Raw genomic sequence first — 24,871 nt, 5'->3', positions numbered from 1 at the left:
GCTCTATCATCTGCCTCTCCTTGAGGTCTTGCTGTGAATCTGGAAGCGCTTGCTTAGATCAAGAGGGACAGTACAAGCCTCCAAGCTGGTGGGATGCCATGGGGATGAAGGTGACACCTGGTATGTAGACACTAGCAGCAGTCTTCACCCTTTGCCCTAGTTGCACGTTCACCATTCCACTGTTTAATGGAATAATCCTTAAAAAGACTATGATTCAACATACCCTCTCCTCTGTGATCAAAATGGCAAATTCCTAATGCAGAAACTGGATTTGAAAATAATTTAAAATGAAAGACTTCCTTTTAAGTACACATAAGTAAATATGTAACATTTGTATACATAACACATCATGGCTTAGATGGGATGTAACACTTTCTCATCATAAGCAGGAAACCAAAAAACAAAACAAAACAAAAAAACTTGTTCTCCTATAAAATCTTTTCAGCACTCCCAATTTAGTTCCAAATGCAACACGCAACCAAAATAATCAATTGGTAGAGTCTGGTTTATAGACGGGGTGGCTCTAGGTATTTTGCCGCCCCAAGCACGGCAGGCAGGCTGCCTTCGGCGGCTTGCCTGCGGGAGGTCCCAGGTCCCACAGATTCGGCAGCAGCCTGTGGGAGGTCCGCCAAAGCCACGGGACCAGTGGACCCTTCGCAGGCATGCCGAAGGCAACCTCCCTGCCACCCTCATGGCGACCAGCAGAGTGCCCTCCGTGGCTTACCGCCCCAGGCACACGCGTGGCGTGCTGATGCCTGGAGCTGCCCCTGTTTATAGAGGCCTACAGACTGTCTCTCCATAGAATTGGTGATTCTCTTCCAGGTCCGGACTGAGGGCGTGACGGTACAAAATAATGTACTTAAAGATTTCCTCAATTCAGATTTTTTAAATACATTGTTCGAATTCCCTTCTTTTCAGTTAATATTTTCTAACCAAAGGAAAGATAACTCCACAGAATAGACCTTTAACTTGCTGATTGAAGATCTGGAGAGTTACTCTTCATCATTATGCTTCCCATTATTCCTTGTCATTATATTTCCCAATATGATCAATAGCATTAGTCACACAAGATTAAACACCTATTCTTTTTTACCACCATGTTCTCCCCAAGTCAGGATATTGCAGGTATTTTTTTCCATGACCGAGGACTTCAGCTGAGAAATCTATTGAAGGACACAAAAGGTCATTCCCCAAGTGAAACTGATCTTCTACCACATTGTCATTTATGATTGATGCAGACAAAACACAAAGTAGCCTAAAAACCTCCTCCTGGCTAATAGATCAATTTTTTATCCGCTTTCTAAATATTGGTGTGCACTCTGGAGCCTTATTTATGTTAACTAAAAGCAACTAAAATATAGTGTGTATTTGGGGGAGTAGCCCCTGGGGGCAGGGAGCATTGGAGCTGCCAAGTCCCCCATCCCCATCACTAAGTAGTAGGGAAGCACTCGGCCCCCACTGTTCCGTAGACATACAACCACATGGAAGAAAATTATACTGTGGCTTTGACCCTGGGAGCCAAATAGAATGGGTAGAGAGATGAGTAGAAGGGAATAGGGCTGCTGAGTTAACTATGATAGCTGCAGAAAATGGGGAACTAGGCCACAAGTATTAGGCAAATTAAAAAAAAAAAAAAGACAAAGATTTTAATCTTGGTTGCTCCCCGCATTCCTGGACCCAAGATTTCTCTTTAACCTAGTTTACACTTGCACGATTCTTGTGAGGAAGGCTTGTAAGTACACATAGTATTAGACCCATTTTACCTCTGTGTAGGTAAAAGCCTATATTTGCAAACCTGGATACCTACAGCTAGAACCCTAAATCTGTATTTAGGCACCCAAATGAAGGATGATCATCAGCAACTCCTACTAAGACTAGTGAGGGTCACTGGTGTCCAGTACTTATGAAAATCTAGCCACTTTTGTTCAGGTACTGAAATATGGATCTAGGGACCTCGCTTTCAGCACCCAAGTTTGAAAATAATGTCCTAAGATTCCAAACTAGAACCTTGGTCACGAAACTTCCAGAAGTTTCCTTAATCCACTAGTCCAGAGTGCTTTCCCAGTATTAACTAACCCCATCTGTGCCCTCACCCTTCATTTCATCAGAGTAAATTTTTGTCTCATACAGAACAGTCCTTTACAATTATAATTCCCAGGATTATCGGGTGGGAAGTCAGCTCTCCTTAGAGAGCACAAGCATGGTTACACCACATATACAGACACACCAACTGCCATCCTGGCTCTCTCTGCTCTGTGAGGTCACTACCAGCTGTAGGAAAAACCTGCCCAACAATGAGAAGGTTTTATGTTGCCTCTTCAGGGCACAAAGGCAGGCAGGTTTCTTGGAGGTAGGGGAAGAAAAGAGAAGACAAGCCACTAAATGAATAACTGTGTAACATGAAAAAGAAACACTTTTGTGGGTGTTTCCATGTGTGTTTTAAACCAAGAACTGATTCACTGAGTGAGACCCCTGTCAGATCTGGGGTGAAGTTGGTACCAAATCATTTTCTTTCCTTATGAATAATAGTTCTTAGTTTGAAAACATGAAGTATTCCTCCCTCCCTCCCCTTCTTTCTTTGTAAAGCTGCCCCTCTCCTAGAGGGCCAAGTGCCTACTTAACTTGCACAGAGCATTGCCTTGGCAATGTAGTAACAGAATTCCATAGCAACTCCAACAATGCTGAAACTCCTTGGGGATTCACACTTTATTTGTCTCTGGAACAGCCAGGGGGCTTTTTTGCAGAGGGGTTGCCTGAATTCTGCACACATTCACTCTACTTAAATGCATTTTAATGAACAGTGTACAAACATACCCATTTCGGGTGCACACAGGGAAGTCTATTCATCTAGTGCAGGCCCAATCCTGATCCCATTGAAATCAACGGGAGTTCTGCCATCAGTTTCAATGGGAACAGGAATTGGGTCCTTGCTGCAGTTTCCATACGCTTTCAGTATATTTTAAACGACACTGGTGACATGAAGCAGATGACCCGATTTTATAGGGACACTCCCGATATTTGGGGCTTTGTCTTGTATAGGCATCTATTACCCCCCACCTATTGTCTCTATTTTTCACACTTGCTGTGTGGTCACCCTAAACATGATAAAAGTTTCTTTTGGTCGTCTTTTTGCAACATTTTAGCATGTGCTTGTGCAAAAAATGCAGCTCAGATTTGGAGTGTTATCAGTGCTTTATTTCACAAGGCGTATATTAATGTAATTGTGGGTAATTATTTAAGTGCATGGCAATTACTATTTAGTTACAGGGTAACTCTATGGTTACTTGTGATGTAAAAAAAAAATGAAATGTTTCCCTGAGGCCTACAAAGTACAATTATATAGACCAATGTGTGGAGTAAATGAGCAATTATCGTATAATCCACAGGTCACATAATTAAAAGGCTAAAATGTCTATGATATTTAATTACATCAAGCAAGGACTTTATTTAACAGGAAATTATATCCAAAATTCTAGCAACTTTGCAACACTAAAACTCGGCGAACTAAAGACAAACATGTGGGAAATAAAGAAAAACAACTGTTCACCAGGGATCAAATAAATTGAGTGTTTAAGCACAGAATAGCCCCTTCAGGGCCTGATAACCTCTTCTCAACTGAGCAAGAGAGAAAACAAAATTAACTGACAGCAATGTTTCTCTCTAACTTCCTCAAGCTGAATGTGCAACTCAGTAGAATATGCCTTTTTTTTTTTGCCAATATCCACAGGATTTTTAAACTGAAATTAAACTACTGTAATTTATTTTCCACTGATGAACACACAGGCTTAAAAAAAAAAACAGGAAAAAACCTTGTCAAATAGACAAGAAAGTTCACATAATGTAAGACAGCTGATTAAATAGTACTTAGACCTTTAAGTATTGCTGAGAACACAAGTGGTTGCACAGTTTAATACCAAAGGTAATTCTGACAACTGCATTGTGACTAGCAAGATACATTTGGGGTCTGATCCTGGAGTTCTTACAGAGATAAAGGACTGAGCACTATGACATCAGGACCACAGTTTGGGCACTGTGTTCAAGTCTGTAAAATAAGATTTTTTTTTTTATCTATCAAGTTTGAGAAAGAATGCAGGCTTTTAATTGGTTGCTTTTTTTTCTGAATATCCCCCATTATACTGAGACATAAAAACAGATTATTAAAGTGCAGATTTCTACATTTTATAGGATGCAAAGCTTAACTATTCTGATCATTACAATGTATAGAATAAAAACCTACAATGTGTTTTTTCTATATTATGTGTAGCCTAATTTTAAAGCTAACAAATATGTTTTATTAGAGAGAATCCCTCATTTCTTATATTTTTTAACAGTTCAGCTATAAACAGTGATTCATACAGTATCATCTTGTAAAGGTGTGTATGGATATAATTACACATACAAAATGTCATAGATTATTAGGGTTGGAAGGGACCTCAAGAGATCATCTAGTCCAACCCCCTGCTCAAAGCAGGACCAATCCCTAAATCGCCCCCCTCAAGGATTGAACTTACAACGCTGGGTTTAACAGGCCAATGCTCAAACCACTGAGCTATCCCTGTACAATTACATGTACAGAGAGTGGGTACACACACACACACACACACACACACACACACACACACACACACACACACACACACACACACACACACACACACACACACACACACACACACACACACACACACACACACACACACACACACACACACACACACGACTTTCTAATGATCTGTAGGGTGCCCGACCTCCACTCTGTCCAAGACCCCACCCCCACTCCACCCCTGCCTTGTCTCTTCCTGACCCCGCCCCTGCTCCACCCCCACTTCCGCCCACCCCTTCCTACCCGGTTCTGCTCCATCCCCTGAGCATGCCCCGCCCTCACTGCCCTTCCCCCTCCCCGCACCTCCTGCATACCGCGGAACAGCTGATCATGGTGGGCGGGAGGCGCCGGGAGGGAAGGGAAGGCGCTGATGGGTGGGGCTGCCGGTAGGGGCTCAACACCCATCATTTTTTCCCTGTTGGTGCTCCAGCCCCGGAGCACTCTCAGAGTCAGCGCCTGTGCACATACGCACAAACATATACACACAAACAGGCCATTTTTCTTCAAATATGAGTGCTTTAAATTCAACTCCTAAATTCATATTTAGGCACTCAAATTAAAGTAGCCTACTTTGCAGAGATGTTGAGCACCTCAAATCCCAGCAAAGTCAATGGGAGCTGCAGGTGCGCAGCACCTCTGAAAATTAAACCAGTTTTATTTCAGTGCCTAAATTTGGATTTAGGAGCTTACTTAAAGCACGCGGTTTGGAAAATTGGGACCACTGGAGCAATTTATAAACCCCCTGTTTGTTATTCTCAAAGTTTTTGGAACATTTCTTCTAAGGCTGAAACTTATGTACTTGATCTCTGCATGGAGGTGTGTTGTTTTATTTTTTGTGTGGTGATTGTGTTTAATTTTGAGATAAATCTCTACGGGTTTGATTACCTTGGACCCTGTCTGGTCAGTTCAGAAGGGTAGCGCTGTCACCAGCTTTGTGACATAAACACCAGGCATGGGCCCTGTTCTCCACCCAACCCTTACCACTCACTAGTACATTACTCCTGGAGTAGTCTGATTTACTTCATTAGGATGGTTTGCGCAGTGCTTGTGCTATTCAATGAGAGTAAAGATGGCAGAGTTTGGATTTAGAGTAGATTGTATAGTTTGATAGGGTACATTTTCCACTTAAAGTATGTTCTGAATGGTTTTCCTTGCTGCAAGTTTTGTTCTCTTGTGTCCTTTCATCAGATTTGAACTCTTTGCGTTCTACACTAACAAAAAAATACTGGCTTGAACAAAGAAGCCTAGTCCCCCGACTTATTTTGATTCTTGGTTGTACATTTGTATAGAGAGATGGGGTTGTTTTGTTGGTGGTTGTGATAAGAAGGCGGTTTGAAAAGTTGTGTTTTTTTTTTTTTTCCATTCTGCGGTTTAGTAGTGATGTTGTTGAATTTATAACCATTGAAAGTAAGGCCACACAATTTATGGCACTGCTATAAATGAAGAAAACCAGCCATAAATCAAAGAAAACAGTTACATAAATGAGCATAAAAGTGCAGGGAAATGTCATGAGATAACAATAAAATATCTTCCAAATGGTAAATCCCATGAGCAGAAACAGCATTAGTTGTGACTCCTCCAAGACTCCAATAAATAGAACTGTTTTATCAATGGAGTAATATTTTTCCTGAAGCATGTATTGGACAATATGTCCCCTCCTCTGCAGTCAGTGCTCCAACAACACAGAGGGGAGTTCTGGGGACAGGGCAAAGACATGCCCAGTGGTTTATTTGGCTACACAGATCCACTGGTCAAATTCTCCCATTAGGAGCACAGGATTGTAAGTGGTAGAGCACCGAAAGTTATAACAGCTGCATAATGGCTTTACTGCCAGTGGGAAAGAATTAAGTCTTGTAAATGGACACACACTACCCCAGTTACTTTCTAGGACGCTACCTTGATATTTAATAACATTTCTATAAATGCCATAATAGGAGAAGTCAGCATTTAATAACAAAATAAAGAACTGTGGATCAATAGCTTTTTTAGCTGAAATTTGTTACAAGGACTGAATGCATCTTAGGTGCTGTATGTCTACAGGTTCTTTATTAACCTCCCTTTGTAAAGCACTTTGAAATGTGCTGATGAAAAGCACTATGTAGGAGTGTATTATCCTCATCATTAAGACAAGTAAAAAGACAAGGTTCTGGCACTGATGAATTTACAAGTCTCATTTTAAACTTCAAATCACAAGTGAAAGTAACAAACAATTAGATGGAGAGAGGGAGAAAGGAGGCTGGGTTATAAGAATCTAATGCATCATTACTGCCTAGAAATTAATAGTGGATTTTCATTTATTTAAAATTAAATCAAGAAAACATAAAAAATAAAAGGCCAAACTTCAATTACCCGCCTACATGGGACATGGTGTGCCACTTTCAGTCCACTTGGTCCCAATATTGGTGCTACACATTGCCCTGGTTGTACACTTCCCGTGAAGGTCTAGTTAATCTAATCTGAAGAACGTGCGAGCATGCGAGGAGGTGAGGGAGGTGTACATGGGGTACGGCATGTGATCCATTTAAAGAACTACTCTATTAACACAAGGCTTGTGACTGGGTTTAAACATTCCTGCATATTCCAGTAATGCAGAAGCATGAGAGATCCAGTTGTCGGTGAGTGGCACTCAGTGGGAATTTACCCATTGCAAAATGTCCTTGAAGCTGCCTGTCTGTTACTGGTAAATAGCAGTGAAGGTCAGTGAATCTAATTTGACAATAATGAGCCTGCTCAGCATTGCATTCTAATAGGGTGCCCCTTGCCTTTAAAAAAAAGAAGGAAAATATATCAGGCAATAAGGAAAACTACTCAATGACACCACAGAAATCCCATGAGGCACGGTCTCAAGGAACAGGGCTCTCTTGTTTTCCCTTCCTAATAACAAAGATGATAGAGGTTACAAATGCATTCACTATTTATTACAACAAAAACATGGAGACTGATTGGAATAGCTTAATTAATAACAATTACCCGGAGCAGAATTGCTATTCAGGCTACAGTTCTGAGCATGAAGGAGATACTTGACCCTTTTGCTTCTGTGCAGGGACGGAAGAAATTCCAGGCTAAGTTAATGGAAACTGAGCGGATGAGTGACACCGTGATTCAAATGTACTGTAAACGAACTGAAATGATTCCAATGTCAGAGGAATGCAACGCCCTGCTTTTAGGATTATTAGCCCTGGCTGTGTTTTTACAATATTTGGTCAAACACCTCAAAGACATGTCACTGAGAAATTTCATATTTCAGGAAAGAAGGTTATTCTTTTTTTTAAAAAAACAAAGGGGAAATAAAAAGGTTGGAACTGTGCTCGGGGGGATAATATGTCAGTATATCAAACCTTTGCTGCAAAGCCGCAGCTTCACGTTCTAAGCACTGATGGTTGTCAGTGTGATATTCTGATTGTCAGATGGTGATTCTGGATCTAGCCTGCTCTGTCACTTTCTCTCTGAGTCAATGGGGGGGGGGGGGGGGCGGGGGAACGGTGAAGGACAGTTTATGAAATTCCAATTGTCTAAAGCACTAGAAACCCTTGTCAGTCACAACTGGTTTACTGGCTGAGCTCACCAGCAGGGGGGCTGCATTTGATCGCCTCTGCCATAATTAGTGTCACTGCAGTCAAATGCAATTTATGTTTAAACATACATGGAGGATCTGAAGATAATCCCAGCAATCACCACCAAACAACATCAAAAAACGTGGACTTCAAAGCCTGCTGGAAAATAATCATTTCTTCGTTTTAGATCTCTCCACAATCTTCTAATGGAGGCTATTTCCTGACCCAAATGAAAACAGCAATATTCAAAGTGCCACTGTGTCAGCTGGACCTATTCTGACTCTGTCACACTGAACAAAGCCTTACGGCTAGATTTTAAAATAAGAAAATTGGTGTGCCAATAGGTATGCAATTGCCCACTTATTGTGCGCACAAAACTACCGTTTTACGTGCAAGTTGAGTTGTTCCGCGTGCAAGTGGAAAGTTCAATGCATTTGTGAAAGCTGTCGTGGAAACTGCACACAAATTAGCTGGGTAAATGGAGACCCAGCTTTAAAATAAAGTGATTAAGAGTTTGGGTTTGGTTTGGATTGACACCAACAAGTTTGGATTTTTTCTCCAACCCACTTTGTCCTCTTGGGTTTGTAAAACTGGACTATGAATATCCTGCAAAACAGGGACTTCATAAGATTTTCAGCATCGCCAATTCCAAGCATTCAAAAATCGTGAGTCAGGCTCCAAAGAATCATAAGGATTAGCTTAAAACTCATGAGACTTCTAAAGAAAATAAACTGAGCTCTTTTTTCTTTGCTTTCTGATTTTAGCCTTTAGAGTTCACTCACTCCACATTATCAAGCTTTTCTCCTCCAACACCAGGGCTAGAAACTAGTTTGTGTTCTTTAAATTACAGCCGAGATTCTCATGTAATCACATGAGTCTGGGAACTCACGATAATATTGCAAGAGTTGGCAATACTGAAATATTCAGAGCTATGCACAAATAAAAAGAAAATAATGGATCTGTGTGGTGGTGGACAGAGTTTTCATTCATATCTGCCCATGCCTAGGATGAGTATTCAGAAGGGTGGGCACATGGTATCCTCCTCCTGATAAATGGGATAAACTTAGAGCACAGTAAGAGTTTGAACTCCTTGAGTGCAAAGGGAAGGAAACCTCATGGGGGGAAGAGTCAGTGACTGTACAGAGCTACATCCCATGAAGAGGGCAAATCCATGGGAAACAGAGATGTAGTTCTCATGAATCCATGGCTAGCTCCAGAAAACACCTACCCCTCCACCCAACTGGAGGACAAGATGGAAAACATAGGGGTTGGACTAGATGACTCCAGAGGTCCCTTCCAACCCTGATATTCTATGATTCTATGAACTGCTTGGATCCCTTTCTCACCTGAATGGAATATAGCTTCCCATCTCCTGCCAGCCCTCCCTACCCTGCAAGGCACTGAGAAGGCCTGGAGAGACTTTACTGATGATTCCAGCAGCATTAGCATCCAGCTGAAGACCTGCAGCACCAGTGTCAGTAATTTGGGACTAAGGGCTTGTTTACACAATGTGCAGCAATGAACACCACCTGAGTGTAAACTGCAGAGCACTCTAAAATATTGCACTCTAACTGCCCTGCTGCCATGCTCTAAAGGGACCAAATATGAATCAATGTAGTCCCATTTGAAATAGTACTGCATTAATTCACACTAAACCTTTTTGAGCATGTCAGCAGGGTCTACACAGGGCATTTAGAGCACAAGCAGTCAGGTGCAGAAGCTAGGAGACATTTTTGGGTGTCTTTTCTAGTTGCATCAGAACTTAGTTAAAATACAGCATTTCTGCCTCACTGAGAAAGACAGAAGTGGCATCTTTAAACTGGGCAGATGCTCCTAAGCACATGGGATAAGATCAGTTAATCAGGAACAAAAGAGAATTATTTTTACCACAAACAAATTAGTCCTTACTCATTGCTGCTCAGAAAGCAGGTATCTTTCAGCAGGCTAACATATTGTGCTCCAGAATTTAAGATTTAATTGCAAAATATCTGATTGTAAAGTTACATTTCAAATTTTGAACAAGTATAAAACAGTAGAGTGATCTCTGCTTGAGTCTCCAGAGAGAGAGTCTAATAATATAGTTCTGAGAGGTGTGAACTGCCCTGTTCATCAATGCATATTAGATCTACAATCTAAAGATGGTAATTAAACTTCAAAATTGTTAACAATTTCACTGCCAAAGCATACAAAAAAGTTGAGAAAATGTTAGAGCTGGTTGGAAAATATTCTACCAACGTTTTTTTATCAGAATATCACAGTTTGTCAAAAACAAAACATTTCATGGAAACTTATCGATTTTGATTAAATGTTTTATGGAAGGTTTCTGAGGTCCATAGTGCACTCTGATCAATTTGAGAGAAAGAGAGAGACACCTAAATAAAAAATTAAAACCTGATGTTTTCAGTCCAAAAACAGACATTGCAACAACTCTCACTTTCTAAAGCAATGATTTTGAAAAGTTTAGTTTTCCTTCCAACACAGCATAAAAACTGATTTGAAACCATGAAAGTTTTCGGGAAATGGAATTGTCATTTTCTGGCCAGCTCCACAGATGGTCATATCACAAACAGTTACCCAATTGACTGTGAATAGTGTCTTGATTTGGCAACTCATTTTTGACCAAATACTTGGTTTGTAGGCTGAGCTTAGCACTATATATTTTTCCGATGTTGAGTCCAATAGGTACCATTTGACTTGGCCTACTGTGTTCCCAACAAACTAGGTTTGAGCACAAAATGTATTATGAAGAGAACTGTTATGTTGCCCTCTCCCCAAACATTACATTATTTGAGAAAACAAGACAATATTTAACAAATAATTTTTGACTGTTTTCTTCATCACAAACATCAGCTGGAAAAGGTTTATGTCTATCCAGGCAGAGGGTGACAAAAGGGAAGTGGAGAAGAAATAAATACCCTACTGACAGTTTAGACATGAAGAAAATACAAGTACCACTGAAGTTTTTCAGATGTTCCCCAGTATCAAACCAAATTTTAGTTAATAATGCAGGTTTTTAGAGTACATCCCTATAAAAAATGAACCACACTTTTGGTGGCAATATGCCGTACATGAGCCCTTTCACACACTTAAAATTTGGCCTTTCCTCTATGCTTACTCCAGTGCCTTAAACTGAAAACTAATTGCTACTGTAGATTTGTTCTTAATTAAACTGCTGAAGTTAGAAATCAGGTTGAATGCTTGTGTGGCTTAGTCTGACGTGTTTCTTCCTCATAACGATTGCAGTTGTTTGTCCTATCCTCTTGAATGGTAGCAGAAATCAATCTGCAGATACCATGCTCTTGAATCTGCTGCCTGAGATGGCTACTTGCACTTACGGAAACAAATCATTTTACACTACCCTCGCCTATACATTAAGGGCAAATCTCTTCAACAGTGCGCAGACAAATATCCGAAATAGACTAAAACAACAATATTTGCATCAATCAGAGAAATTCAGTGTCCAAAACTCCACAAGACAAGTTGTCCATGGTTATACAGTATTCAGATTCTTGTGCTATTTAGAGTTGTGGCTGTCTCAGTTGGGAAACAGTGGCACAGCCCTTATTTAAATGAAATACTTTGTAAGTCAAACATGTACTGAGCCAAATTCTTCCTCTCTCGCTTTCCTTTATACTTACTAACAGTGTACGACTGATATATCAATTTTTTCTTTTTACAATATCCTATCGCTCTCTTTTTAATGTTCACTTTACATCAGATGACAGTTTTAGTGATTCCTCCTTTATTTGCATGTCCCCTTGAAGAAGCTTCATTCTCCTTCTAATCAAGTCATTAATTTTCGTGAAAATCATTCCCACCCTAAAATGGCCAGAGTCTAATTTGTCTTTGTCACACAGATGACAAATATCACCTTTCTGCCATGCTGCGATATACTTCACATACATGGATTTTAGTATGAAAAGAGTCAAGATTATTTTTCCATATCTATAACTGTTTTTCCCTCTGGCAGTTTGATTCAGCATATTTTCTAGCGATTTCACACAGTAGTTTTGCCTTTTATGTTAAGACAGAGTTTGTTGGTGATTTTTTGGCATAACAGGAATGGTGATAAGCATGCCAAAATCACTTCACTTTAAATAAAAAAAAATCTCCTCTGCATTCTGTTTACAAACTTTGCTACCCAGGCCACTTTATCTCCCCACAGTGGGTACCATGTCTTTCACAAAAGTGTAGTGCCTCCTGTAGCACTGTCTGCACGGAGTTTCAAGTGCTTTTCTCAAAAGAGAACAGACTTGTCAATCCATGGAATAGTTTACATACGCTCATGAAGCCCACGAAAGCTTATGCTCAAATACATTTGTTAGTCTCTACGGTGCAACAAGTGCTCCTGTTCTTTTAGCAGATACAGACTAACACGGCTGCTACTCTGAAACCTGTTTTTAAAAATGTGTCTTTCCCTTCTGCAACTTTGTTTTCTTTTCTTTTTTTTTCATTTCAAATTCCACATAGTAGGTTGGGCAGCAATCAGGAGAAATATGGGAAAAGCCAGAGTGAACTGAAATGAAGTCTACTTGTACAAAATAATGGTTTGCTGTACAATTTTCAACTAATTTCATATGGCATCTGTTTAAAATCCTAAGGCTATTTGTTAGTGCTTAAACAAAAGGGCTGGAACTCAGACTGATTCCTGGTAGTCTAACAGCAAGTTAGGCTTTGGGTTCCATCAAAATTTGTACTCTGGTGACTAGAGATACATGTACAGCATCACTATACACGGCGCTACATGTCATATAGTGATACTGAATGCTTGACAGATTACTAATGGTTTTACATTGAATACACCAAGCAGCCTATCTACAGCTATTTCTATATCTACACAGTTCTAGATAGTATTGATTTAGTATCACAACATTAACTCTTGTACTACAGTCAATAGTATTATTGCATTGACTTTTTCAACTTCCAAACGAAGCAAGCAAACTCCAGAAAGAAAGTTATTCTCTTTGCTTTATGATGTAACTTTATTCTTCAGGATCCATTCCATATGATCAAAAGGAGAGTGGGCCAGATCCTCCACCTGTGTAAGGGCTGGTCTACACTAGGAGGGGGGATCGATCTAAGATACGCAACTTCAGCTACGTAAATAGCGTAGCTGAAGTCGAAGTACCTTAGATCGAATTAGTTACCATCCTCACGGCGCGGGATCGACGTCCGCGGCTCCCCATGTCGACTCCGCTACCGCCGTTCACGTTGGTGGAGTTCCGGAGTCGACAGGAGTGCGTTCGGGGATCAATATACCGCGTCTAGATGAGACACGATATATCGATCCACGAGATATCGATTGCTAACCGCCGATACGGCCGGTAGTGAAGACGTACCCTCAGTCAATTTAAGAACTGTGCTGATTTATGCCCACTGAGGCTTTGGCTTCTTATATACAGTCTGACAAAGCCATGATGGGCTGCCAATATTTCCACAGGAGAACTCCCTGCTTAGCCTCCAAGAAACTCTTTGTCCCAAGGACGTGCGCATTTGCTGGGAGAAGAGGCGGGGGGCTATTCATTTATTTTCTCAATTAAACTTGCCCGCTTTCTTATAAATCAGAACTAAGAAGGGAAAAGCCCACGCCAGGTGGCCAACGCATTTACATTACATTTAATTCATTGGACCGAGATATATTTTGGAAAACCTAGAGAATTAGCATAGTGTTCAACTCACGTGATTCATGAGACTTCGAAAGAGGGCCAAATTTTAAAAGGTATTTAAGGGCCTAAAGATGGAGACGGGCATCTAGCGGGAGTTTCAAAAGTGCCCAGGGGCTTAACTACCAATGATTTCAGTGGGAGTTAGGCACCTAGTCACTTCTGAAAACTTTACTAGGCCTAAAAACCTTTAAAAATCTGGCTCAGAGATGCCTGTAAGGAGGCCCTGACAAGGCCAAGATAAAACAAACATAGGCCAGTGCCAAGGACTCCAGCTCCTTGACTCATATGATTACATCAGACTGTCTGCCTTTATTTAAATACAAATCCCTGATTCCAAAGGAAAGCTTGAAATATGACCCAAGTGTAGCTGGTTCATGCAGGGACATCTGCCTGAGTCTGCTGACAGCCAGAGAGTAATGAGCTGCGCCATGCATCTAAATGGAGTGTCAGCTCCAGGATCCATTGCTTTGGGGGCCCTACTAACACCACTTCAGCAAAGGACTCTGTGGGTGGCAGAACAGGAAGAGTACAGCAGATCCAGCCCACCCTTCTAAACACAGGTACCACGGAGCCAGCCTGATGCAACCTTTGCCTCTCCAGAGGGGAAAAGGGCCCCCTGCTACCATTGTGTTCTATGTCCAGGGAGATGAGGGCCCCATTCCACAGTCATGGCCAACACCACTCCCAAGGGTGTTTGTGAGAAACCAGGGGCCCCAGGTCAGAAAGTGCTTAGGGTCCCAGTTTGATTGAATTCTGCCCTAGATTATCCTATCATGGATTTGTTTGAAAACTATCTGACACTTGAGTAATGTGATATATTCTCAAAGCAAGCTTAACCTTACATTGTGTTTTTATGATTCCCAATGACAAAGCCATCCCAGGTAGGGATAATACTATAGTCCTGACTGAGGACATGTCCTCCATTAGAAGCAGTGATACATATTCCCCTACCCCTCTCCTCAATGTGGTGGCAGATTTTTAATGAGGGGCTGCCAGGAGACATTTCCATTACATCACTACAATAAAGTCAATTTCTAAAACAAGAAGGTCAATGTTAGGGAAAGTGATGCTTACAAAGTTCTTCACATGGAACCTAGCCATTTGTTTAAATGATGTTCTATGCTGGAAAATCCAAAACAGCAAATGAAAAGCCTTTACTCAATTTATTTGTCTTAGGTACTTATCTGCACCATTACTGTAGTATTTGAGTACCTCACAAGCTTTTTATGTTTATCCTAATAACATCCCTGTAATGTAATCCCCATTTTACAGATGAGGCACAAAGAGGCTAAGTGACTTGTCCAAGATCATACAGGACGTTTGTAGCAAAGCAGAGGCTTGAATGAGGTTTCCCATATCCAAGACTAGTGCCCTAGCCATGGGATCAGCCAACCTACTTTATATACTTAAAAGGCAAACGATAGGTGAGATCTAGGGTTTCAAAGCTCCATGCTCTTATACCACAAAAGGCTGCCTGAATAATAAGCAGTATGAATATAAATGTGCATTAAAATAACTTATTGTTTAAATGATTAAATCAAAGTGCCTTTGTAGTTTGCCATTTACATTCTTACTATCTGTTAAGACTATGCATCAAACTCACTGATAATGGACATAGGCCGATATTTTTAAATTGGGTACCTGAAATTAGCACTTACACATCTACATTTAGCTTATAGTAATGTGGATTTCAGTACCTAAAATACTGAAAAAATGGACATTTTGGCCATGCTGATGCTAATTCATGTTTCAGAGTCTGGGATCTCTCTTGATTTTAAGACCAATGATTTAATTCCTGTTCAGCTCATTTCCCTTTCTTCCTAAAGTTTCACGAGCCCCACCAAATAACATTTCCTTAAGGAAGCAGAGCTACAAGTCCAGCGGTAGCTATTATCAGTATGGAAGGTGCCAGATCCTAATGAAAAATGAATTCCAGCTCAATTACATCGAATAAATCAAATCTTTATCTTTTTTTCCTTGAGTTGCTGTTGTCTTAGCAGTTCACCCCTTGAGATTTGCCCAGCATTTTTGTTTTCCATTTTTGCCTACAGTATTCCAAACCTCCTCAGAGAATGCTAGAGAAAATGATATGAAAGTAAAAGTGGCATTATTCAGATAGCATCAGAAGTCCTTCTAAATTACTTTACTGTTTGCTCAATAGAGAATTTCCACTAATAGACTTGGATTATATATTCCTCTTGTACCCAAGTCACGGTATAGACACAGCACCACATGGAACACGGTGTTCCAAAGTACAGCACTATTTAGAGGACCTTGCCCTCAAGGGCCTTTGTAACTGCACCTCCCCTTACTTATTCGACCTGGTCATGTTTCCCACTGCCCTCTCTCCACTCCGCCAATGACTCCTGCCCCAATACTCTGGTCTTCCAGAATAGTCTTCATCCACGAGGTAACGAATTCTTCATTCAAGTCCCGGCTTACAACCCAGTTCATGCCCCAAACCTACAAGACGTTAGTCAACTCAGACATGTATTTGTTCCAAAACCACTCCTCTCTACCAAGACGTGCAGTAGACCATTCTGGGTATTGACCCGATTCTATGTTATTCAAATCAATGGAAGCATGGCATTAAGTACAATGAATGTAGACTCAAGCCCCAAGGCCTCAGTTCAGCTAAACACTTAACTTGAAGCACATGCCTAAAAGATTTGCTGAATGGGAATGAACCGTTTAACTGTGGCCTAACTTAATTATCTTGTTGATAATATCCATATTCTTCCACCTTGTTACCTCTTTCTTACCCAGAATCTGATATTAGCTTTTAAATTGAGCTGGTACAATTTTTTCCGATGGTGAAATTTTGATTATTTTTTTAATTAAAAAAAGAGTAAGAAATATTTTTCTGAAATTGTCACTTTTTTTTAAGAAAAGGAGTAGAGCAGTTCAAAATTAGTTTTGAGGTTACAATAAAATTTCAAATTTTCAAATTCAGAAAAAAAACCCAACTCTGAGCAGCTTTTCATAACATTCCTCTTCTTCATTTTTTACCAGCTCTGCTTGTAAGCTGATCCAGTCGTAGACCATATCTTGAATCTGTATAGTGAGGTTCTCAAAATGCTTTTTGGCGCTTGTTCTAAGAATTATAATTAAGATATTTAAAATTGGCCTGAAGCAAAACTTCAGAACAGAACACCCCTAAATGCAAGGAAAGTAAAGATCCAGAACTGGCTCCAAATGCTGTGGGTAGCCATTCTCTTTATGATTGTTCAATTCTGGAGTTTTGCACTAACCCCGAACTTTAGAAAAAAAAATGTAGATTTGAGATATTCTCTGTACAACTTTGCAATCAGGTGCATCTGCTATGGTTTCACAGTAAAGTCCTCCAGGAAATGTACTGAAAATGCACCCACAACTCCTCTGCATTTGTGATTAACTAGAGCTGGTTAGAAATGTAGAATACATCTTCTGATAGGTGATTTTTTTTCTCCGACTTTTTTGCAGAAAAAATAATCATTTTTTTTCAACCATCTCTAGTGATCACCCACTATCGGCTTCATTTGTGTTTCTGCAAACACATACACAAATGTATGTTCCTGAGTTAGTTCCATTGACTGCAGTGTGCACGTATTCACTGGAGTGGATCCTTTGTGCAGACGAACCTGAGTTTCTGTGTAGGTCAAAAATGGGGAGAGGGAAATAATGTACACATTTGAAAGTTCATTTTCTGAGGTCCAATAGAAAATTTAGTGAACTTAATTCCGTTTCCTCCCCATTTTCTAATGGAAATCACTTGGTACTGAACGGCATGTGGTTTAGTGGGAATTGCCTCTGGTAACACTGCAATAATTTTAGACCTATTCCCACATGTCCAAAACATGATTTCAGTAGACTTTAGACTGAGCCCTTAGTGGTTACGAATCCCAGCTGGGTTTTCCCTCTTCCTTGTCTCTCTCAGATTTTACGTAAATATAGGAGGGTTGTCCGACTAAAGATGGGCAAAGTATTTAAAAAAGAAAAGCACACCCGAGTCTCGGGCCAAATCTCTAACTGAATCCAAACCTTTTTTCAGGTTTGAAAAAGGAAACATACCTACCTTCCTCCATCACTGAGCCTGTGCCGTTCTCCGGATTTTGCTGAAATCCACCTTGGTTTTTCTGCTACATAGGTAGCTACTGTCTTCAAACTTCTTAAGCTCCAGGGGCTCATATGGTTAGAAGAGAAGCACTGTCTATTCAGGAGAGGTGAAGCCAAGATTTGAATTCTTCATTTAGCAAGAGCCCAGAAGGAAATGAAGGGCGGACATGAGATTCTTTAACAGAAAATTACCAAATGTGGGGTATCTATTGAGGATCAGAGAGAAACAGCTTGGCTTTAGGGGAAGAGAAAGAGGCCACAAGGGAGAAACATCTGATTGGAAAGAAAGGAAAGAGAAGACTTGAGTTTAGAATAGAAAAGGGCAAACCTCAAAGGGTTCAAATATGAACTATTTGGGGGATCAATTTGGGACTTAATCCCTATGTTCAGTAACCTGGCAACCACTAAATTGTGACAGATTTTTATGTTAAGTTAACCAAAGTCAAGAGTCTCCCTTCTAAGAGTTTAGACCAATATTTAGGCCATGCTGACGTTAATTTGTATATCACAAATTGGGATCCCTCTTGATTTTAAGAGCAATGATTTAACCTTTGGATTGGCTACTAATCCATATTTAGGCACCTAATACATGGCCTGATTTCAGGTGCTGAGCACACGTTGGTCCCATTGACTCAAAGTGGATTTTATGAAAATCAGGCCAAAATATGGGTTTAAGACCCTAAGTTTGAAATGTTAGGCCTTAGGGTGTATTTTATCAAATCCAAAAGATTTGCAAGGGGATGAGTATTTCCCAAAGGAGATGGAAAATACAGGGGGAAAAATAAGAACTGGCCCAGACACACAAATTATATATATTCTCCTTTCCACTTTGTCAGGGGATTATCCTTGCAGAGCTAGCTGCATTTTTTTCCCTCTGAAATACTTTTTTCAATTAAAAATGCCTTTACAATTTAACTCAATTTTTTATGGAAAAGTTGTTTTCATCAAAATTATCCAGTTTTTTCTAACAAAAAAATAAGATGTGTTTGTCTTTCCCCCCTTTCCTACTTTTTTCACTGGAAAATGGGAAAAGAAAAGAAAACAAAATCTGAAAACTTTTTCATTTTTCATTTTGTTGCAATCCAAAAATAAGTGAAAAAAATCAAAAAATGTCAATGTTCTTCTTTTGCTGAAAATATGTAGTATTTTTCAACCAGCTCTACACCCTTGTCTGTCAATATCTTAGTTTATTTTTGATTACATGAATTCATTGTTGCATGTTATAGGCATTGAGTTTTCTTCAGCATCAGATATGCCAGAGCCTCTTGAGCTCTCTTTAGACTGATTTTGTGGTCAGTCCAAGGAAAACCCCATTTTTCTGCATTGACAATGAAAACTTCGACATGCGAAGTCTTATCATCATCATCTTTGTTCGTGTCTGAGTTCCTCTTTGTCACTCTTTCATTATTTCACAGCACTAATGCACTACAGGTTCAAGTTTTGTGTGTGTTCTTGTTTTATTTTGTAACTAATTCTCCTTCAAGATTCCTGTGCCCTACGCTAGCTGGCTGTATTTATTTATCTTCTTCAACAGTTCTCCTCTTGTGGGGGGGTGGATTGAGATTGATCACTCTCATCATGGCATTTGAAGATTCAAACTGTGCATTATCACCAGAAGCAGCAGGGAAGATGAAACAGCAGCAGCTTTTCAGACATCAACAGGGGTAGATTCAGGAGCTCTCAGCAGACTATTCAGCTGGTTCTGCTACCCATTTCCTAAAATTCTAAATAGATTCTGTGCACTCCCCATTAATAGAATGGGTCTCCTTGATTGGGTTCAAATAAAAGTGAACTCTTGAAATAAAGTTCCGCAGCCCCTCAGCTATACATGATGAAAACAACGCACAATTTTTGCATGGTTTCTACCAAATACCAAAAACTGCACAGGCTCCAGGTTTTCTACAATGATTCGCATATATCGGTGAACTTGATCTGAGTGTCGGCTTTGTAACAAAACAGGAAACCAGATGAATTTCACAAGGTTTGTTGGGGGTAGTTTTGTTCCAGATATAGAATCATAGAATCATAGAATTCAAGAGCAGAAGGGACCATTATGATCTTCTAGTCTGACCTTCTGCAAGATGCAGGCCACATAAGCCGATCCACCCACTCCTGAAATAATTCTCTCCCTTGACTCTGTTGTTGAATGCTCCAAATCATGATTTAAAGACTTCTAGTAGCAGATAATCCACCAGCAAGCGACCCCTGCCCCATGCTTCGGAGGAAGGCGAAAAACCTCCAGGGCCACTGCCAATCTACCCTGGAGGAAAATTCCTTCCCGACCCCAAATATGGTGATCAGCTGAACCCCAAGCATGCGGGCAAGACTCTCCAGCCAGACCCTCTGGAAAAAGGCTAACAATATCCTATCATTGACCCTTTGTACTAATTACCATTGTGGCACGTTATTGACCTATTGACTAAACCCGTTATCCTATCATACCATCCCCTCCATAAACTTATCTAGCTTAATCTTAAAGTCATGGAGGTCCTTCGCCCCCACTGTTTCCCTCGGTAAGCTGTTCCAGATGAAATCCACATTCAGATTTAGGAAAACATCGCTATTCAGCAACGCTTTTTAGCACATGCATACATTTACTGAAACCTTTGGAATTTAAGCAATGCTTAAAGTGAAGCATGTACTTAAATGCTTTACCTAATTGGGGCCATATACATTTAGCCAAAGTGGCCAAGGGAAGAGCTTTCATTACCAGATACTGCTAAGAATATCAGGGAGGGGCGGAAGCAGGAGGGACAAGAAGGACAAGTGTATGTAGCGTGAAAAGGGTTTTCTAATATCAGCGGCATTAGATTATTTCCTTGTAAACTGCAACTCCCATTGATTTTCCTTTAACTATTTTAAACCAAGTGTCTATCTGGCTGGAAAACGTCCATATTGAACTGTCAGGTTAGGCTCTCACCATTAGCCTGACTGAATAAAGTGCATCTTCCACCAAGCTTGACACTTTAAAACGGACTGCTCGGCTATTATTTACAATCAACCATAATGATCTCAAATCCCCAAAGTCGAAGACATTAGCAAATAATATCTCACTCAGAAATCATTTCTTTAGTAAGGATGGATGTCAATTTTGTTTGGAAAGGCATCCATTTTTCATTGTGTGTATGCAACAAAGGTGATTACCCTTGAACAGCTGCGATCCAAACCTTGCCATTTAGCAATTTAGATTCAGACACTAAAACAGAGTGCAAGGTTGCTGTATCTTTTGAGCAATCTGGTATTCAAACACACATTTGACAAAGCTCTGGCATACCTTATCTGTTATTCCAATATGTTCTGTGCATTCCTATCAATTCACTAGCTAATCATTTGGGGACGTGTAGCAGACTGTGTGCTTATTCTTCATTAGATTGGCTCAGCGGGAACAGAGATATGGGGTCAAATTTTCTTTTTATTGGACATAGTTATTTAAACAACTCCAAACAATGACAGGAAAACTAGGAGTAACTTCTCATGAAACTTTGTCTTATATTTTAACAACCTCCCTATACACATGTGAAATGTTGAAATTATTTTAGTAATTCTGGCATGCTAGTGGAGACTAGTTGAACATATCTTACTCATTTACCAGTCTCCTAATTACAGCAGATAGTCACAGAACCATGGAATTTAAGGCCAGCAAGGACTATCTAAGTCTGACCAGATCATCTAGTCTGACCACAGGCCACCAGCACCACCCAACACCCCCACACTAAACCCAAAGACTGAAATGAGATCAAGGTATTACAGCCCTCAGGAGACTAAACTATTATGTGCCACAGGGAAAGAACAGGAGGGACCAAGGTACACCAGTGCCCGAGACCCCCTCAATGGTAGGGAATTGATTAATGTGATAATCCTGGCAAGTGACTCACAACTAGGGTGACCAGATGTCCTGAATTTATAGGGACAGTCTCGATTTTTGGACCTTTTTCTTATATAGGCTCCTATTATCCCCCACCCCCTGTCCTGATTTTTCACACTTGCTGTCTGTTCGCCCTACCACGCTGCAGAAGAAAGTGAAACCCCTGAAGATCACTGTCAATCTGACCTGGGGAAAATTCCTTCCCATGTATGGTGATCAGTTAGACCCCAAGCACATGAACAAGAACTAGTCAGCCAAGCACATGAGAAAATTCTCTGCACCACCTTTGAGCACTGGCCAACCTCATCAGTGTCCTGTTTTCAGATGAGGTCATCGCTGATGCTTCAAAGGAATGAGACAAAAAAATCAGAATACAATAGGGGAGAATACCTTCCTGACCCCTACAGGTTAACTGCCTGAAGCATAAGATTTTAGGAACATCTGATGTGAACCAGAAGTGACCCTCGGGGTTGCCAAACATCCCATCATCACAGGAAACCTCATTATACAATCCCACTCACAAATTGGTCTATCTTTCTCTTAAAACCAATTGCTTGTTTGGCCCCACCACTCCTATTGTGAGGCTGTTCCAGTCCTCGCCCCTCTGAGAGTCAGAAACTTTCTGATTTCCAGTCTGAATTTGTTCACAGCCAGTTTATGTACATTTGTTCCTGTAACAACACTGTCCTTTAGCTTAAGGTGTTTAACCCCCTGCTGTATTTACAGAGGGCAATCATATTGCCTCTCAGCCTTCTTTTTGCTAGACTAAACAAGCCAAGCTCTTCCAGTTTCCTCTCATGAGATAGGTCCTCCATTCCCCTGATCATCCTACTAGCGCTTATCTGCCCCTGTTCCATTGTGAGTTTATCTTTCTTGAACATGGTTGACCAGAACTGTACATAGTATGAGGTCTTACCAGTGCCTTGTACAATGGTATTAATACTTCTCTACCTCTACTCAGGGGCGGCTCTAGGCACCAGCAAAACAAGCTGGTGCCTAGGGCGGCAAAATCTAGGGGGCGGCAAAAGGCTGGGGCCCCAGCTCATCCTGCCGCTGCGAGCCGAGGAGCGGCCCGTCCCCTACAGCCGGGGGGGGGGGGGCGGCAGGCTGGGCTGGCGGACCTGCCACAGTCATGCCTGCGGGAGGTCCACCGGAGCCCCGGGATGACTGGGGATGACTGGACCTGCCACAGGCATGACTGCGGAGGGGGCGCTCATCCCGTGGCTCGGCTGGACCTCCCGCAGGCATGACTGCAGCAGCTCAAGCGGAGCCACCGGACCCGCGAATCGTCCGCAGTCGCGGGAGGTCCAGCCGAGCCACGCAGGACCAGGTCCCTCTGCAGTAATGCCCGCGGGAGGTCTGCTGCTCCCGCGGCTCCGGGGCGCCTCCCGCGCATGACTGCTTGGGGCGGCCAAAAAGGTAGAGCCGCCCCTGCCTCTACTGGAAATGCCGTGCCTGATTCATCCTAGGATCACATTTCCCAGGTCTTTCTCCTCCTCCATTGCTTCCAACTGAGGAACCACTAGTTTGTAGCAGCAATTCTTATTATTGAGAATAATCCATTAACTTCTGTTACTCCAGTCTCCAAGATCTTCCTGTATAATACTCTGATCATCCTGTGTATTGATGATGCCTTCCAACTTTTTATTGCCAGCAAATTTCATTAGCACAATCCTCCTTTTTGTGCCAAGATCATTAATAAAAACACTAAATAAGATCAGTCTCAATACTGAGGAACTCAAGTAGTAATCTCCCTCCAGGCTGGAAATTCACATTTCAGCACAACACTTTGCCTTCTCACTGTTAGCCAGTTCCTTACCCACCTTACAATTCCTGTAATAATCCCTTTCTTCTCTAATTTAACCAATAATTCCCTGGGTGGCACCGTACAAAATGCTTCAGTGAACTCACAAGCATATTAGATCTCCTGCATTTCTCTTATCTACAAAAATCATTTATTTTCTCAAAGAGATATCTCAGGTTAGTCTGGGATGATTTACCTTTGGGAAACTCATGTTTTATTACATACCCTTTTCCCCTTACCTCCATGAATTTAATTATTCTTCCCTTCAAAATTTGTTCTAACATACTACTGATTAACAGATCTTTAATAGTCTGGATCAACCCTCCCCCCCTTCTTAAACACAGGTACATTAGCTATTCTCCAGTCATACCGTACCATTCCTAGATTTATTAAAAATCCTTGCTACCGGACTAGCAATCTCACATGCCAGTTCTTTCAGTATTCTGGGATGGAAATTAAATGTTTCCCCCCAATTTGAGCACATGAAGCTCTAAGTTCTTCATCGACTTCATATGTAGTAAATTCCATTTCTACCCTCAATTCCATCAACCATCCTTTCTGCATGCCCTGGTTAAGCAATCACTACTTGTGGCTACTGATACCATGGTTATAACCAATTTATGCATACACGCCTGTTTCTTCTATAATATTGACCTCTTCACCACCGTTTTCACCTTCCATCTGTCCCTATTCACTTGCAGAATTTTGTCTAAATCTTAAATTGAGAGCTCTCTGGGACAAGGAACATCTTTGTTTTATTTGTATAGTGCCTAAAACAATAGGAAACAAATCCCTAAATGGGATCCTCAGTATCACTGTAGCAAAAAATAACCAACTTAAGTGTTTTCCTGTTAATTTTTAAATTCTAAGAGTCCACCATTATACTCTTTCACCATTGGTTTTGTAGAGTTCACTCATTATTGAAGGTCAGAAACCGGAGCTAAGGACAAAATCTGTCACATGCTCTAGTAGCACCAGCACCTGTTTATATCAGTTCCCATTGAAGGATCTGGGCAAATCACTTGATCGGGTCAAAATAAACTAACTCCAAAATTCACCATCAAACTACCAACTAGCTACTAACATGGTTCTATGTTGACAAATGGATGTATATATTTCTGTAGCTCTCTAAGTCCTGAAGGGAACATAGAAATAGTTTGGCACTTCAACCCCCCCCTCCCCAAAAAAACCCCAAACCAAACCAAAAAATAACAACAACCCCTCACTGAGAAAAATTCCCATTTTCCCCTTCTCCAATTTGAGTTAGTTTGGTATTCAGTGTAT

At 40.9% G+C, this 24,871-nt stretch overlaps 1 protein-coding gene across 10 annotated transcripts in view; it reads right to left on the bottom strand.

Moving 5' to 3' along the window:
* Positions 1-24,871, bottom strand: part of ERBB4 (erb-b2 receptor tyrosine kinase 4) — a 1,095,893-nt gene that overhangs the window by 592,875 nt on the left and 478,147 nt on the right. Inside the window, exons 1-2 of one of the 10 annotated variants that reach the window (XM_039494129.1) lie at positions 2,094-2,110; positions 1,094-1,163 (exon numbers count right to left, since the gene is read on the bottom strand). The exons of 8 other annotated variants lie outside the window; for them this stretch is intronic. In XM_039494129.1, coding sequence (XP_039350063.1) covers positions 1,094-1,139 — 46 coding nt within the window. In that variant the 5' untranslated portion in view covers positions 1,140-1,163; positions 2,094-2,110. Of the gene's footprint in view, positions 1-1,093; positions 1,164-2,093; positions 2,165-24,871 lie in introns of those variants that run through there. One more of the 10 variants, XM_039494134.1, reaches the window with a different exon arrangement.

The sequence above is a fragment of the Mauremys reevesii genome, linkage group 11 (genome assembly GCF_016161935.1).
Source record: "Mauremys reevesii isolate NIE-2019 linkage group 11, ASM1616193v1, whole genome shotgun sequence".
NCBI classification, from domain to species: domain Eukaryota; kingdom Metazoa; phylum Chordata; order Testudines; family Geoemydidae; genus Mauremys; species Mauremys reevesii.
This window is presented reverse-complemented; position numbering and strand designations above follow the sequence as displayed.